Source organism: Pongo pygmaeus, chromosome 2 (assembly GCF_028885625.2).
Source record: "Pongo pygmaeus isolate AG05252 chromosome 2, NHGRI_mPonPyg2-v2.0_pri, whole genome shotgun sequence".
Classification (NCBI taxonomy): domain Eukaryota; kingdom Metazoa; phylum Chordata; class Mammalia; order Primates; family Hominidae; genus Pongo; species Pongo pygmaeus.
This window is the reverse complement of record NC_085930.1, coordinates 87,446,099-87,463,808: the sequence shown is the minus strand read 5'-3', so window position 1 is coordinate 87,463,808 and position 17,710 is coordinate 87,446,099. Positions and strand designations below refer to the sequence as shown.

At 45.6% G+C, this 17,710-nt stretch overlaps 1 protein-coding gene across 30 annotated transcripts in view; it reads right to left on the bottom strand.

The window, feature by feature from the left end:
* Positions 1-11,567, bottom strand: part of MAGI1 (membrane associated guanylate kinase, WW and PDZ domain containing 1) — a 679,422-nt gene extending 667,855 nt beyond the window's left edge. For 29 of the 30 annotated variants that reach the window (XM_054483404.2, XM_063661857.1, XM_054483402.2 and 26 more), the window contains exon 1: positions 10,313-11,561. In XM_054483404.2, the coding sequence (XP_054339379.1) occupies positions 10,313-10,625 (313 nt within the window). In that variant the 5' untranslated portion in view covers positions 10,626-11,561. Of the gene's footprint in view, positions 1-10,312 lie in introns of all 30 variants that reach the window. The other variant, XM_063661855.1, reaches the window with a different exon arrangement.
* Positions 11,568-17,710: the final 6,143 nt, after the last annotated feature.

Sequence of the window (17,710 nt, the reverse complement as noted above, 5' to 3'; positions counted from 1 at the left end):
TCAGAGGAAAAATAAATAATAGGTACAATTACTAGCATATCCCCCCTAACTCAGATTCCCAGTATCAAGCATGGAGTCATGCCTGTAGAGGGGCTTTCTCAACCTCAGCCTTACTGACATTTTGGGCTGGATAATTCTCCCTTGAGGGGCTGTTATGTACATTGTGGCGTGGTCAGCAGCGTCCCGGGCCTCTACTCTCTAGATGCCAGAAGCAACCCTCTCCTTAATTGTGACAACCAAAAATGGCTCCAGACGTTGCCAAATGTCCCCTGGGGAGCAAACTTGCCCCCAGCTGAGAACCACTGATTCAGAGGCACTCACTGACGTACCTCCATTTCTCAGCTGAAAATATCACAGCCGGCCAGGTATGAAGGCTCATGCCTGTAATCCCAGCACTTTGGGAGGCCGAGGCAGGCAGATCGCTTGAGCCCAGGAGCTCGAGACCAGCCTGAACAATGTAGTGAAACCCCATCTCTACAAACAAACAAATAGCCAGGTGTGGTGGATGCATGCCTGCAGTCCCAGCCACTCAGGAGGCTGAGGTAGGAGGATCGCTTGAGCCCAGGAGGTGGGTGTTGCAGTGAGCTGAGATCAAGAAAAGAAAAGATCACAGCTGCTAGTAGGGTAGGTACTTCAATGAGCACCACTTAAAAGCCAGGCAGGGTACTACAAGTTTTACATACATGATCTCATTTCATCCTTACAACCACTTTATGACACAGGTAACATTCTCATTTTCAACTGGGAGAACTGATGTTCTGGGAGGCTAACCTGTCCCTGGTCTCTCAGCTGGGAAGTGGGAGAGCCTGGATTTGAACCCAGGCGGTCTGACTCCAAACCCTTATGACCACTAAGCCCCACTGCTTCCCCAGCCATTCCTGATGCAGGAGCCCAGACGTGGTATCAGGAAGATGAGAGGACCACAGAGTCCCATTCTCAAGAATCATCGTTGATGGTAAAAGCCTGCCTGAACACCCAAGAACTCGCCCTCCCTCCACACTACCACAACCTGCGACCTGTGGACAATCATTAAAAGCAATTCGTCACCGAGGACAATGTGGGAGAAGCTCAGGCAATTCAAACTTCCGTGAGGTCCGGAGGCTTCCTTCCTACTTGTCTGAACTAATCCAGTCTCAGCCTTTCAAAAAGACAGCATCTGAATCAAGCAGAAAAAAGAGTGTTTTTTTTCTAGACTTGAAAAGCTCTCCAGAACTGTACACTGCAATCTCCATCTCTCAAGAGATTCTTTCTTCTCTCCCAAGGGCTTTCAAATGGGGAGCATTCAAACAATTACAGAAGCCAGCATTTACTGAGCACTCACTATGTGCCAAGCCCTGTGTCATGTGGTTTACTTTCTACTTTTCCATCAACCCTAGAGAGTAGGCATCATTATTATCCCCATTTTCAGAGGGGGAAACCTGGCACAAAGAGGTTCAGTATCTTGCCCCAGAACACCCAGCTCGTAAAGTGTAAAGCCTGCCTCTTCACCCAAGCCAAACTTGGGTCCAAAATCTGACTCTATGACACATCAGTAAATTGCTATTTGTGGATCATTTTATGAGCAGTACTACGGTCCTGATGACACTATATATAGCAGTAATTTTGAAACATGGCTTATAATCAGGGCATGATCGCCTTTTAATTGCACCATCATGCCCCTGTCCATAAAGAGAGCCTCGAGTCTTGTCTCATAACGGAGTAAAAGATTAGCCTTATTGTAAGAAGCATAACTGTGGCCCATTAAACGGACACACAAATGCCTCCATCTACAGTAATGGCGGTGTTGATACCTTAGCCATGAGAATGTAATTATCTTATGTAACTCATTCTCATGACACTGGAGATGGTAACAGAAAAAGTCTATACACACAGCCAGAAGAACCTCTCAGTCTATTTAGGGGTGAGAGAGTCTGCAAAGTTCCATGACACACTCAGCATGGGGCTGCCTTGGACACACAGTGGTGACTTGCTCTTTAAAGCACCTCCACTGGCCTTCTTGACTCACTGGTCTCACTTCTTCCTTGCCCTACTGGAACTTCCTGGGAGCACCTCCCAGATAAGCCCTGTGCATTCAAATCCTGATCTAGAATTGGCTTCTAGGGATTCATGTTGGTGGGGGACACACAGGACTGAAAGTGGACTGGGGCCAATGACTTGGCTAAGTAAGGGATGCTGTGCACAGACCTATCCCTAACTCGACAAGATCCTCATGGTGACTCTAGTAGCCTCAGCTCTCCTGTTTGGATCAGCCACCTGGTAACCCTTGTTACCATCATTTCCCAAATCAAAATAACCTCTGAAAATCAGGACACTCAATTAATTTTAAAGTCAAGGACCTCTTCCATGCAGGGAAACCTAAAATTGGAAATGTGACCTTATCTCTGACTCCAAGGAGACTCCAGTGGACTCTTCCCTCCCTTTCTTGACAAGAAACCAAGGACCCACATGTTCTTACTTGTAAACCCATAATATTAAGACCAACTGAAGCAGGCCAGCAATGTTCACTGTCTTTAAGAATATTCCTGGATCAATCGGCTAAGCTCTATTTTAGCCCCAGCCATTGACTGTAAATGTTAAACTCTAACCAACTTTAATGTGATCCATCATCAATCACCTAAATTTTCAGGGACTTCTATATATCTACATTTTCAGAGGTAACTGACCTCAGGAGAGATTTATTCTAGTTCTAAACTTGACTGTAAACATTTAACAAATACCCAAGCAAGTAGTACGCACCATGCACTGTTTTTGCTACTGGGGATACCGTGGGAGAACAAGACAACATTCCTGCCATCTCAGAGCTTACATTCTAGAGAAAAAGGTAAAATAAGAAATTTACTTATGGTGAAGTGATCTACAGACTATGGAGTAAAATAAAGCTGAGAAGGGAACAGGGAATGATACGTGGCAGTGGAGTTATGGTTTTCAATAATGTGCTCACAAGAGGCCTCACTGGGCAGGTAACATTTGAGAAAGACTTGAAGCTCAAGAGATAGCAAGCCTGTAAGATGATTAGGTGGGCACTAGCAGGCAGGACAAAGAAGTAATATCCATAGGGCAGGTCACGGGTGGCCTTGGAAGTCACTATAAGGACTTCGGCTTTCACTCAGATACAGAGACTACAGAAATGATTAATAATGGATTATTCCATTATGTAATTACTGAGCCATAAAAAGAGAAGATTTCTATTTAATCATAAAAGACACTGCTCAAATTACATTTTCTAATTTTGCTACATGCCTTCGGAAAAGCTGACATCCAGAACACTTAGACCCTCCATAGGACACTTTACTAGAAAGCAAAGTCAATATGATAGGACCAACCTTGACATCTGTGGAAACAACAAAATGAATTCATAAGAAATACTACGTCGATGCCGACTTCCATAGGGGAGAAGTCTAGCAATGCACCAGTGTGTACTAGGGATTTTTCAAGGTTACAGATCTCACATATGAGCTGCAAAAAGACAGGCAGGCATGCAGTAACCTACTTTTTTAGGATGTGAATGTCAGCCCTTAACGAATTTGACAGCCTTTATTCTCAGTGTATACAAAATCAGTATATCCTGTTACATGTATATACAAACTCAAGGAAAGGGCCACTAACACCAGAGAGTGGTGCTTTGCATTAAATAACCCTCGTTTACAAAGCAACATCCTTCATGTAAACCCTTGTGGTAAGGAGATGTCAGAATGTTTTCGCTTATAAACCACTTAATTCCCCTTGGTGGATATCATCAATTCTGCCATCTAAAACCAGCTGGGTAACGAATGCCAAGAAACACGGTGAGCCAACTGTATGCCATCGCCACAGAAGGTCAAGTTAATCTATTTTTAAATAACACAGCCAATGACAAGAGGTGGCCACTGGAAACAATGGACAAGTTGCGTTATATGTCCTTGCTTCGTTTTTTGTAAAACCTGTACAGTGTTCCACAGTGTAACCTAAAAATATCCTTCCAAGAGTGGTCTTTTGGCACCAAGAACAAAAACAGACTGATTTTTGAAAGTTTAAGTTAAAAAAAAAAAGACATAAACACAAAGTACAATTTAAGAGTGAGAGGGCTAAAACTGGATTGTGTTCTGTAGCAAAGATCTGATTTGCTATTAACCAAAAAAAAAAAAAAAAAGGGACAACACTGCAAGAAAACGGAGGGAAAGAGTCATTTTTAGGGATGAGGACACAGGTCCAACCATCAACAAAAAAATCCTCATCATCCTGCTTGCTGAACATCTGAAATTTCACGTTTAGAGGCTCACTTGTTAAACTTCAATTAGATTCAACAGGCAGAAATACTTGAATAGGATTCATTAATCCTTGTCAGTCATTTATAGCCCAGTATAAATTATTAGACACAGAGCACCAGCTAATTGGAAGATCTGGTGATGAGAAAGTGAAAACCTCTGGATCCTAAACAAGAAGTAAAAGACAAATCGAGAGAAAGGGAGGAAAGATGTTGCAAGTGGCCTAGTTGCACTTACCCTATGAAACAACGGAATAGTCATTCACACATCCAACCAATTTTAGTGAGCACCTATTATTTGCTGGGTCTTTTTTTGAGACGAGTCTTGCTCTGCACCCAGGCTGGAGTGCAGTGGCACGATATCGGCTCACTGCAACCTCCGCCTCCCAGGTTCAAGCAATTCTCTGCCTCAGCCTCCCGAGTGGCTGGGATTACAGGCACCCACCACCACGCCCAGCTAATTTTTTTGTATTTTTTTTTTTTAGTAGAGACAGGGTTTCACCATCTTGGCCAGGCTGGTCTTGAACTCCTGACCTTGTGATCCACATCTCCCGAAGTGCTAGGATTACAGGCATGAGCCACCGTGCCCAGCCCTGCTGGGTCTTTTTTAGACACTGAGAAATACAGCAGTGAACAAGAGAGATAAGCTTCTTGTTTTCATGGAACTTCTATTCTCATGGGAGGGGAAACAAACAATAAAGAAGAAACAGGGCCCGCTGCGGTGGCTCACGCCTACAATCCTAGCACTGTGGGAGGCCAAGGCGGCAGGCGGATTGCCTGAGCTCAAGGGACCAGCCTGGGCAACATGGCGAAATCCCATCTGTACTAAAATACAAAAAATTAGCCAGGCATGGTGGTACATGCCTATAATCCCAGCTACTCGGCAGGCTAAGCATCAGAATTGCTTGAACCCCGGAGGCAAAGGTTGCAGTGAGCTGAGATCGCACCACTGCACTCCAGCCTGGGCAACAGAGTGAAACTCCATCTCAAAAAAAAAACACAAAAAACAACAACAACAACAAAAAACAGAAGATAATACGAGATTGTGTCGAGGCTATGAAGGTACAAACAGGGTGAGGGAATGGCACTTTACTCAGGGAGCTATCTTGTGTGTGTGTGTGTGTGTGTGTGTGTGTGTGAGATGCGGGGCTCACTCTGTCACCCAGGCTGGAGTGCAGTGGTACAATCTTGGCTCACTGCAACCTCTGCCTCCTGGTCTCAAGCGATTCTCCCACTCTGCCTCCCGAGTAGCTGGGACTACAGAAGTTCGCCATCACACCCAGCTAGTTTATGTATTTTTTGGTAGAGACTTCGCCATGTTGCCCAGTCTGGTCTTAAACTCCTGAGCTCAAGTGATCTGCCCACCTTGGCCTCCCAAGGTGCTGGGATTACAGGTGAGCCACGACAAGGGCTCTATCTTATACGCCATCAGTGGTGTGCCGGGGCCAGCTCACATTGGCTTGGGAACAGCAAGTATATGTGTGTCTTCCCAACTCCAGCTATGCTATAAATCAGGGTCTACCCACTACTAGCACTGGTTGTTAAGCATTTAGCAGCACACCAGAAGGAGGTCACTGAGGAGAAAGAAGCAAGACCAGAGATTCATGAGAAACCAAACAACTCTGAAAGACAAGGCCCTCTGTTTTAAAATGAGAGTTATTGTCATAAATTCCAATGAATCAAAACAATACCAAAACAAAAAACCACACAAAGAACTATATTCAACCATACGTGATCACAATTTCCCTCATTACAGTGAGGGGAAGGGTCTGGTGGTGGTTCGGTTTGGCTTTTAAATTGTATCTCTTTTATTATCTCCACACTGCCACACACACAAAAAAAGTAGAGGGATAGTTACGGTTCCTGAGTAATTTGAAAAGCCACAAAATTCACCTGCAAAAATATGTAAGCATGACCTGTAATACACCACTTTGGGAAATTACAATCATACCATTTTAAACCTTTGGAGTCTGGGTGATTCATGGAAACACAGGATTTCACGAGCACAAATAACCTGAAGAGGCGCACCCACTTATTTTTGGCGTAGAGAAATGTAGGCTCTAAGAACGTGACTGGCAGACCTTATTCTAGAACCCAGGTCACCTGTCTCATCTGATGTCATCTTCTCAATTTTGGTCTATACCCTAGTACAGTAGTTCTTAAAACTGAGTGAGCATCAGAATCCCTTGAGGGCTTATTAAAACACCCCATGGATGTTACCCCACCCCCCAACCCCAACCCTATCCCCCGCAAAGCTTCTGAATTGGTAGAACTAAGGTGAGGCCCAGGAATCTGGATTTCTAACCAGTTCCCAGGTGATACTAATGCCACTGGTCTGAGGACCTCACTTGGAGACCTACTGTCCCAGGAATTGGGAGCACAGGCTTTGGAATCAGACAAAGCTGAATTGCAGCTCTACTTCTTCCCCTGTGGTATGACCCTTGGAAGTTATCCAAACTCTCTGAACCTCAGCTTCTAACATCTGAGTCCAATTTTAAGGACTGAAAAAGGGAATGCCCACGAAGCATCAGCTTCGTTATTCTAAGCTGTTATATTCTAAGTCAAGCGCCTGTTATATTTTAAGGCAAGATCTTAATACGTACTAGCGACATCTTATATCCTGTATCAAAGTTTCCTTAATTACATTTTTCCCAAGCATATACTAGGACGGCTAAAATTCAAAAGACAAAATCAAAGATTGCCAAAGATGTAGAGCAACTAAAACATTAATAATAGCTTTATTCATAATAGTAAAAAATGGTAAATACTCCAAATGTCCATAAACAAGCAAAAGGACAAAATGGTATGTGTATACAACGGAATATTACTAAACAATAAAAAAAAAACCAAACGAAGTATACATGCAACAACATGAAATCTCCAAAATATTTTGTTGAGTAACAAAAGCCAAACACAAAAGAGTACATACTGCATTAGTTCATTTTTATGAAGCTTAAGACAAAACTATTCTATGGTAGATCTATGGTGCAGGGGGAGGGGGGAATTAACTGGACAGGAACATGAGAAAAATTTCTGGGGTGATGAAAATGTTCTCTATCTTGATTTGAATGATTAACATGAGTGCATGCATTTCTTAAAACTCATCAAATTATATATCCAAGATATGCATTTTACTATAGGTAAATGATACCTGAATACACATAATTATATATAACTTTGTAAAGGCATTTTATGACAAAGTACTGTCTTCTCCATTTAAAATGAACCAACTCCAACCTGACAAAGGACTGTCTTCTCCATTTAAAATGAACCAAGTCCAACCTGGCAGATCCACTGAGTTTGATTCCTGCACAATCCAGTCCTGCCACCGACAGTTTTGGTCCATGTATCTTTCCAGAGAACTGCCATGAAATAGAAACAGAATTTTCACCCCCCATGTAGACAGTATCCAGAGTGACCTGTGTCCCCGGGAGTGGCTAACTTGGGATGCAAACAACACAAAAGTAGTATTTTTCTTTACCATATACCAAGTATGAGCCTACTTGATATGACTTTAAAAGGCACAGTAATGAAGACACATTAAGAGCAATTCTGTCATACAATCTAAATCATATTCTCAACATGGAAGAGGGAGCAGAAAACTGGTGAAATGGTTTCTAGGGCCATCTTTACTGGTAATAAAGACGTCAGAAGATCCAACTGTGCCTGTGTAATTATCACATGAAATAGTCACTTTCAGATTGCAATGAATTCCAGGCCATTCAGGTTTCCCAATCAGTATCATATTTCTATCCCATTACAAGTAGATTCACATACATACATACATATACACACACACACACAAACATACACACACACTCGCCCCTGCTGTGAACAATCTGTGAACAACGGGTGAAGAGAGCTAACACCTGGAGACACTACAGTTTCCTTTGAACTCAGAGGTGTCTGTTTCCAAACCCACTTGATTATCTCACCAAGCCTTCCTAAACTCCATGATGAGAGAGCCCTGGGACATCGCCTCCCAGAAATTTGGCAACTAGTGGAAGGCACAAGCCCATGCAACATCTTGCACACTGCAAACACTGCAAGCCAGCCCCTATTCAGAACCCATTAGACACTGCGAGACATCCCACTAGTTGGGCAGGTACCCTTGCCTGTCCTTCCTCCACCCTTTCTCCAAAATGGTCCTCAACTGAGACCTGCAGCTGCTCCCATTCTATGCCTTCACACAGTATTTTCCCTACAGCCCTATCAAGTCATAATTATCCAGTTTCCTGGTACTAAAAACTAGTTTCAGAAATAAATAGCTGCTAAAATCAATTCAAACATAAATAGCTAATCTTTATGGAGCACTTACTACGTACAGGCACTGTTGGGTGCACTTTCCACGTGTTAGCTTATGTAATACCCACAGGAAAGCCAGTGTGAGGAAGACACATTGTCAGGCCAGGAAAGGTTTTGAACCTCAAGCAAAACCTGAAGAGGTATGCCAGGAATGAGGCACAATCTCTGCATTTAATGAGCTCACTACCTTGTATGGAAATGAGGACCTAACTCAGAGTTCAGAGTAAGTAAAAAAACCACAAAGTAGACATTAAAGGAGCCCAAAGGAGGAAGAATTTGTTCATCCTAGCAGGATTCTGGAGGGCTTCTTGGAGGAGGTATCCAGTGGAGAACGAAGTCATAAATACAAGGAGCTTTCCATAGCTAAATGTCAGCTCCTCAGCTCCCAAAGCTGCTAAAAGGCCAGGCTAGTCCCCCTGCCCCCTCCTCCATTTCATCTGGAGCACGCCTGTTTCCAAGACAGGACCAGCTCAGCCCAGCCTTTCCTTTGACACATTCCTCCAGTTGCTGCCTGTCCTTATGGAAACACATGGGAACTTTTCACCACGTTCAACTTCACCACTTCCTTCGGTGCTTTCACTGGGGAGAACCTGCGTCATGGCACTTGCTTGCACAAGGAAGCCCTTTAAGGGCCTCAGTTGTTCTCCATTGGGTTGACATAAGGACAGCCCCTTGCCTGTACCAAAGTGAGATGTAAGGGACCTACATCACCAGCAGCCACCAAATGCATCTTTTAAAAGGCCTCTACAGATTTCTGAAAGAGGAATTTGCTTCCACTCCCTCCTCAGGAATCAGCCCCTCCAGTGCCGTAGGGTCATCCCCCCACTCCTTCCTCCTCCATACTTAAGGCTCTGCAGCAAGGGCTCAAACCCTCGCTTTTGGCAACTGTGTGACCTTGAGGAAGTCACTTAACCGATATCAATCCCAGTTTCCTTATCTCTAATATGGGATATATAAGAACAACTCGTTCTTAGAACTGTTGTGAATCGGAGTGAGATAGTGCAAGTAAAGTATCTTACACAGAGCCGGGCATGTAGTAAACCAACAATGAATAGTGGCTTCATTTTCATCATCAATAATGACGATAACGGTGGTGATGGGAGTGTAAACTTGGACCCGATTCGAGCTAAAAGCAAACACCCCTTCCCCCTCTCCCCCTCCCAAGTCTATGGCTGGGCCACACGGTGGAGACACATGCGTCATCCCGCTGAGGGGTGAATGCAGGCTCTTCTGTCGGCGGGCTCAGGAACCGCCAGGCAGTGGTGTCCTAGCTCACCTGGAGGGGTCGCGGGTTGAAGCAGATTTTCTGATGGGGGAGGTCCAATAAACTACAGACCCTCTCTTTCTGTACACCCACTCAGCAGGTATGTAAACTGACTCGTGGCCAAAGAACGCCAGCTGCATCCCTCCCCCAAGGAGCCAGGACAGCGTCCACCATACCCCTGACTCAGTTCCCCAACTCTCCCTCGGGTGCAGGCGAGACTGCGCTGCACTTGATGGCGGAGATAACAGGTTGGCCAGCCAGGCCTAGGAAACGTCTCCCCGCTACCTTGCGCAAACCCAGCCCCCTCTTCGAAACGCAGGTGGGCAAACAACCCACAACCTCGCAACAACTTTGTGTATTTCACCGCCACCACAGGGCGCACGGCCTCAACTTCTCTCCACTGCGCTCCGAGGAGGGAAGCGGGAAATCGAGAATGAGGGGCAGCCCACAGACCGCCCTCCTTTTCTCGGGGCGCCCCCCAAAGGCGCGCCCCGCCTTACCTTGTCTGACGGCTTTGAAGGTGACGGCCTCCTTGCAGCTGTCGATGATCCCCAGCACGTCATAGCGGGGCAAGCCGGACACCCGGACCCCCTGCACCTCCAGAAGCAGCTCCCCTTCGCCCAGCCTCGGGCCCTCGCCGCCGCCGGGAAGCCCCGCTGCCTCGACCGCCGCCACCGCTCCGACGTACGGAAACTCCCCGTGCTCCGCGCCTCCCAGAACCGTCACCCCCAGCTCGCCCTGGGGTCCCCGCTTCACGGTGCATTCGTGAACCCTGCTAGTCCAGTGGTTCTTCTTCTGGATCACTTTGGACATGATGAGTTACACCCCTCCTCCAAAAAAAAAATAAAACGAGAGACAGGTGCCCCCCACAGCACAAGCCCCCAAGCCTCTGCTGGTTCATGGGAGAAACATCTCTCCCCAAATCACAAAACAGGAGACAGAAACTTGGCAGCCTCGCTCCCCTGCACACGCTCGCGCACTCAAGCCATCATAAAACAAACTTTCTGGGCTTCCCCGCGAGCCCCGCACAGGCGCCCGCGAGCTTTGTTTGCATTCCGGTGCCTCTGGATCCACGTTCCGGCGCCCGCCCGTGCTCTCCCGGGCCAGAGTCCACTCTGCGCCGCTCGGGTTATTTTTTTTCCTTCCTTCCTTTCTCTCTTGCCTTTTACAAATGCGGTGCCTCCTCTTTGCCTCCCGCCCGGCTCGCCTCTCCTCGCTGGCGGGCTGTTCCTGAGGGTGAGGGAAGCCCTTCCAGCCAGTTGCCGGGAGCCCTGAAGACGCGGTGGCGGGGCGGGGGGGAGGGGGGCGGGAGGTAAGTGCTCGCGGCCCCTTTAAGCAGATACAAAGGCTCGGCTTGTTTTGTTACAGTTCATTCTATTCCGCGCCGCGGAGCGCAGCGGCCGGCGACAGGAGCCGCGCGCGCATGCGCCCCGCGGCCGCCAGCCGGCCGGCCCACCCCTCCTCTCCTCCCCGAAGGGAGAGATTCCAACGTGCTTCCCGATGGGTCCTAAAACCGACCGGCCGCGAGAAGGCAACTCCCCCCCACCCTTCCTGAACTCCTCTCCTCTCTCCTTTTCTTTCAGTGCCCTGGACTCCGCGGATTCCTTTGGGGCTGGAGGGCCGCGCACGTGTTTTACTCCAACTGTTTGCAACTTTTGAAACCCGGGCAATCCGGCTTTGGCATTTGAAAACCATTTCAAACAGGTGGGGGTTGGGGAGGCTGCCATACTCACCCTGGCGCTCACACTCACGCACACGCGCACGCACTCGCGCCGGCCCTAAGCCTCCTAACCGCCCTCGGCCAGTGGCTGGCCAGGCTGTCGGTCACCCAGCCCGGCTGGTTCACCGCCCCCCTCGCCGCAGGTCCCACTGAAACCCCCGAGACCCGCCCCGGGGCGCTCGCCGCCTCCCTGCCTGCCCTGCGCTCGCGGGTTCGGGTCCTGGCGCGGGGCCTGCCAGGGTCTCTGCGACCCGGGGGAGGGGGACGGTGGGATCCTCCAGTCCCCCAACTGGGATCCCTGTGCGGGTCACACGCGCCCTCACACACAGCCGCATCCTTAAATTTTGGGACCAACTTTTTAGGACACGGGAAACTACAGGCAAGAGAGAGAAGCCATGGGGCTAGTGTGGGTTCAGGTCTTCAACCAAAAAAGACATCCTTCTAGCTTTTCAACTGTCCTTCCAGCAGAGACTGCTGGACCCAGTCAATCATCTGCCCGGGCCTCAAGTTCCTGGCAGGGCCGGGAAGCCTGCAGACCTTACTCCGGGGCCAGGAGATAAGGATCCCCGCCGGGCGCGGACATGCCCTGCGTCCTGGAGCCCGCGGGGGCGTGAGAGAACTCGGAATTCGCAGCCCAAGGGTAGCTGCGGCCTCCGGAGGTCGCCCGGGGTGCGGATAGAGTGACTTCTGTCCCGGCGAGGTGGCGGACAGAAAGACTCCCGTACCACAGGAAGGCTGCCCTTCCCAAATACTCCTCAAATCAGGCTGCTGGGTAGTCTCCCCAGCAGTTTGTTTTCCTCTTTAGTGATGTATAACTTTTGTTCATCTTTGGTCACAGGAGAGATTCCAAGAAATGAGGGGGGTACGTTGAAACGATGAAGAAAGGATGGACACAGCAGTCGAGGTTGAGAGGTAGGCTCAGGGGTCCACCCTTGTGTGACCTTGAGCAAGCTTAGTGACTTCCGAGCCTCCGTTTCTCGCTGATCGTAGAACAAGACCTCACAGGGTTCTTGGAAGTATTACGTGGGAAAACACTTATAAAGTGGCAAATAATAAAAACTCATTATATTATTAATAGTAGTATTACTATTTGGGAAGAAAATTAGGAAATCATTTGGGGATTCAAGTTAGGAAGTATGATAATTTATCCTCTCCTTTCTAGAACTTAAAAAATATGGGCATACTTTGTGTGTTTGTTTTTTGGTGGTGGTGGTGGTGGTGGTGGTGGTGGTGGTGGTGGTGGTGTTTTTAGAAACGTGGTCTTGCTTTGTCCCCAAGCTGGAGTGCAGTAGCTCGACTCGCTGATTGTAACCTCGAACTTCTGGACTCAAGCAATCCTACCACCTCAGCCTCCTGAGTATCTGGAATTACAGGCACATGCCACCATGCCCAGCTAGTTTTTTGTTTTTTTAATTTTTTGTAGACATGGGGGAATCTCCCTATGTTGATTGCCTAGGCTAGTCTCAAACTCCTGGGCTCAAGCCAACCTCCTGACTCAGCTTCCCCAAGTGCTGGGGTTATAGATGTGAGCCACCATACCTGGTTCAGGCATACGTTTAAACATCCTTTTAAAGCATTGTTTGTAGGGTGCTATTCTAAGCTAATAAAAATAAGGAGGGATGTTGATGCTTCTCTCTTGGGATTACCAGAACTGAAAATCCCATTGCATTGTTGTGTTTCTGAAAAAAGGAGATGACCAATTTTCCATGGCTTTGCTTGGTGAGAGGAACTTTGACTCCAGCTTTTTTTCAGAAGCAATCTAGGTCAATATGAACAGCACTTCAAAACATAAATTATCAAACCCAAGCACAGATCCAGCCAATCAGAATGTCAAGGAAGGGCTAAGTCATTTGAACTTTTAAGGTTCCCCTTATGTGTTGTTGGTACACAACGCTGAGCACCATAGGTTTAGTATCTTGATTCCAAAGCATTGTTTGGGTCCCAGACCTTTTTGTCAAATAAACCTGTGATCCACATTTCTGTGTAAAATAAAAACTCAAGGAGGTCAGGACACTTTGACAGTGTGGTTTACTGATGTATTATTCCCAGTTCCTAGAATGGTGCCTGGTACTACTAGCAAATGCTAAAATATTTGTCAAATGACTCTTTCCACAAAAATGTACATTTTTACTTTCCATGTTAGTGGGGAGTCACAGATTCCCCTGCAAATCATTAGTAAGCTTAGTAAGCTTAACCTTGTGTGTTTCCCCACTTTGCCACTTCATATTCTAGTAAAGTGTAATTGTTTGCTAAGAATACCCGCAACCAACCTTGAATTAGGAGTCCCCTACCTCTCCACTCAACTCTCACCTCTGCCTGGGGGAGTCCAAGGGCTGGACAAGACCAGGCGTTTTGTGATTCCTCCCAATGCAACAACATCCCCCTCTTGCCAGGATTCCAGGTGTCCCCACAGCAGCTGAGAAAGGAAAGAACTTGGAATTTAGCATACGTCAGGTTTTAGATGTGGAAAAGCCCCAAAAGAAGAAGTAGTACCTGTGGGCACAGAGGGCAATATGGAGAGAATAGACATTGTTCTAATCCAGGAAAAGGAAAAATAATTTGAACCTTCAAAGTAGCTAAGGCTGCCAGTTTCCAGGATGCTCCCTCTGCATCTTCCGGGCTGGTGTTTCACCTGGTCTAGTTCCTGTGTCCCAGACTGGAGAACTTCAAGGCAGAGATCATCTCTCTCCTATCCAACCTTTGAAACCTCAATACCAAAAACCATGAACCATGCCTTGTGTGGAGTGTGCAACATACACAGTTGTTGAGTGAATTGATGAAGTGTGACATGAAATTGTTGAATAAATGGATGAAGTATGACATGAAATTGTGTAATATGTGACCTTTGATCCAAAACCAGTTTAGATTTGGTTGCCAAAACAGGGGTATTTACATTAGGTTGGTGCAAGAGTAATTGCAGGTTTTGCCATTACTTTCAATGAAAAGAGCTTATAGTTATGTCATTGTGAAGTAGATTTTTTCCTGAATAGAGCTAAGATCCTAGTATTCTGACTTATCTCACTTTAGCTATGAATTTGGCAATACATTCTGATGGGAGAAATAATGCTATAAAATACCTAACTTTCAAGCTTACCCTGTATGTCAGCATAGTGATGTGTGTTGGGGTTTTTTTTGTTTGGTTTTTGTTTGTTTGTTTGTTTGTTTGAGACAAACTCTCGCTCTGTCGCCTAGGCTGGAATGCAGTGGTGCCGTCTCGGCTCACTGCAACCTCCACCTCCTGGGTTTAAGTGATTCTCGCGCCTCAACCTCCCAAGTAGCTGGGATTACAGGAGTACACCACCATGCCCAGCTAATTTTTGTTTTTTTAGTAGAGACAGGGTTTTGCCATGTTGGCCAGGCTGGTCTCGAACTCCTGACCTCAGGTGATCCGCCTACCTCGGCCTCCCAAAGTGTTGGGATTACAGGCGTGAGCCATGGCACCCAGCTGATGTGAGTTATTTTATGCAATCACCACAATTGTGTAAGGTAGGAACTATCAGGAATGACCTTGATTTTATAACTGAGGAAAATGAAGCTAAGAAAGTGAAGAAACTTGCCCCAGAGCTTAGAAGTAACAAAACCAGGAAGTGAACCCGGAGGCATGACCCAAAACCCATGCTCAGAACCACTGTAGTCTGAGAGGGTAGGATGTGGCCATTTAGCATATTTGGGTAACAGCATGCTCTGGACTCTTGAATCTGCTACATAGTGTGTACACAGTAATTAAGTCCCCCTCCTTTCTGTCTCTTCACTTTAATCTAGAGGATACAGTGTTTCACTCCAGAACTCAATCTCCTGTCCTCCATCTGTGGGCTTTGAAGATTCAAATAATTCAGGAATGTAAAGAGAATTAATTTGCAAACATTTCTACAGTGTTTAGGCTGCAGTACAGGTGACATGCCAAACAGCCTTATATTATTGCATAAGCATTTCAACAATGAACTCCTAATACAGAGGGCAGATTCAGCTGAGAAATAAACAGAATAAACACTAGACAAATTAAGATCTTATTTGTATATAGCTAGTTCTACTAGGGGGAAGAAAAAAACACGAATATGAAATGGGCATTTCTTTTCCTTCTCCGAAATATGTTTCTTTCTAAAGCTTTCCAGTTGTGATTAAAGACATGTGTCATTGCAGTTTAAAGTGGTAATTTTCCTCCTTTTTCTGAAAATATGAGGGTGGGAAATAAGTTGGTCAGTTGCAGGGGCAAAGGAGGACATATAAATTGGTTATTTTTTTTAATTTCTGAAGAAAGCTATCAGGAGGCATACATTAGAGGGGTCAATATAAATAGGTTGTATACAGTAGGGTAACTGACTCCAAACAGGTAACTCAGAGCAGAAGACCAGTAGGGGAGATTGAAGCCAGGGTAATTTCCTCTGACCATGGTATTCCTCCCTTTAGTACTTTCAGCTAAGCAAGAAAAAATAAAATGTTGTACTTTGGCAAACCAAGGTGGATGATCACTTGAGCCCAGGAGTTTGAAACCAGCCTAGGCAACACGGTGAAACCCCATCTCTATAACACATACAAAAAATTTGCCAAGTGTGGTGACATCCACCTGTAGTCCCAGCTACTCAGGAGGCTGAGGAAGGAGGATTGCTTGAGCCCAGAAGGTCGAGGCTGCCGTGAGCTATCATTGCACCATCGTACTCCAGCCTGGGCAACAGAGCAGGACCCTGTCTCAAAAAATAAAAATAAAAAACAAAATAAGGCTGGGCACGGTGGCTCACACCTGTAATCCCAGCACTTCAGGAGGCCAAGACAGGCAGATCACTTGAGATCAGGAGTTCAAGACCAGCCTGGCCAACATGGTGAAACCCCATCTCTACTAAAAATACAAAAATTAGCCAGGCGTGGTGGCACACACCTGTAATCCCAGCTACTACTGAGGCTGAGGCAAGAGAATCGCTTGAACCCGGGAGGTGGAGGTTGCACTGAGCGAAGATCGTGCCACTGCACTCCAGCCTAGGTGACAGAGCAAGACTATTTCAATAAATAAATAAATAAAATATTAAATTGTGTGACAATTATGTGACTTTTCAAGACATCATGTATGAACTATTATTTTAATAGCCCAGGAAGTAACTCCAAGAAGAGTTTAAATCCTGGTTAATGTTCTGTTTCACTTACATGCAAAAAATAAATAAATAATGGGAACTGGAATATTTGGTTAGACTTTTGGTCTGAGGAACCAAGGGAAATCAAAAAATGTATCACGAGTATCTCTCCTAAAATTTCCCAAATGGTTCAGCTATATAATACACGAAGTAGCTCAAATTATCCTATCATCCTCCATAATTCCACTGAAACTATACCTGATGGTTTACTAATACTAATTTCCTTGAGAACAGGAAACTCTCATTTTCTCAAGAACAGATGTGTGTACCTCTTTTATATTGTCTCCCATCAACTTTGTCAAAATATGGCAATTAGAACATGGCTTACTCTATATTTCTTTTTTTCTTCTTTTTTTTTTTTTTGAGGCAGGGTCTCATTCTGTTGCCCAGGCTGACATGCAAGATCACAGCTCACTGCAGCCTCCACCTCTCAGGCTCAAGTGGTCCTCCCATCTCAGCCTCCTGAGTAGCTGGGACTGCAAGTGTGAGCCACTACACCCAACCTTCCTCTTCTTTATTGTATATCTTTATCAATTTACTGTACCAAAACAGAACTGAGAGGGAGAAAAAGGAAAATACACATTGAAACTAAGGGTAAAATGCCCATATTTTTAAAAATACCATACTAATATAAATTTTTGCAAGAAATTTTTAAAACAGATAAGTAAACAGGCACATTAAATTAAATCATTTGTAATCTTACCACCAATAAATAATTAACCACTTTTTATATTTGGTGAATCTTATACTGGACCTACATAAACTTGCATTTATTACTTTCAATAATTGAACAATATTTTATTCTCTGAATGTTTCCAAATTTATTTAATCTTAATAGTCCATTGATGATCAGGATTCTGAAGAAGGCTAAAATAACAATTTGTATTAGGGTGTTTTTGATTGTCAGCGACAGAAACCCAGTTTAACTACCTTAAGCAAAAAATGAAATATATTACTCCATGTAATTGGCAAGACCAGAGGTGAAACTAGTTTTCAATATGTCTGGTTGAAGAGGTTCAAGTGACATCCGCAGCTTTCTCTCTCTCTGTGTCTTG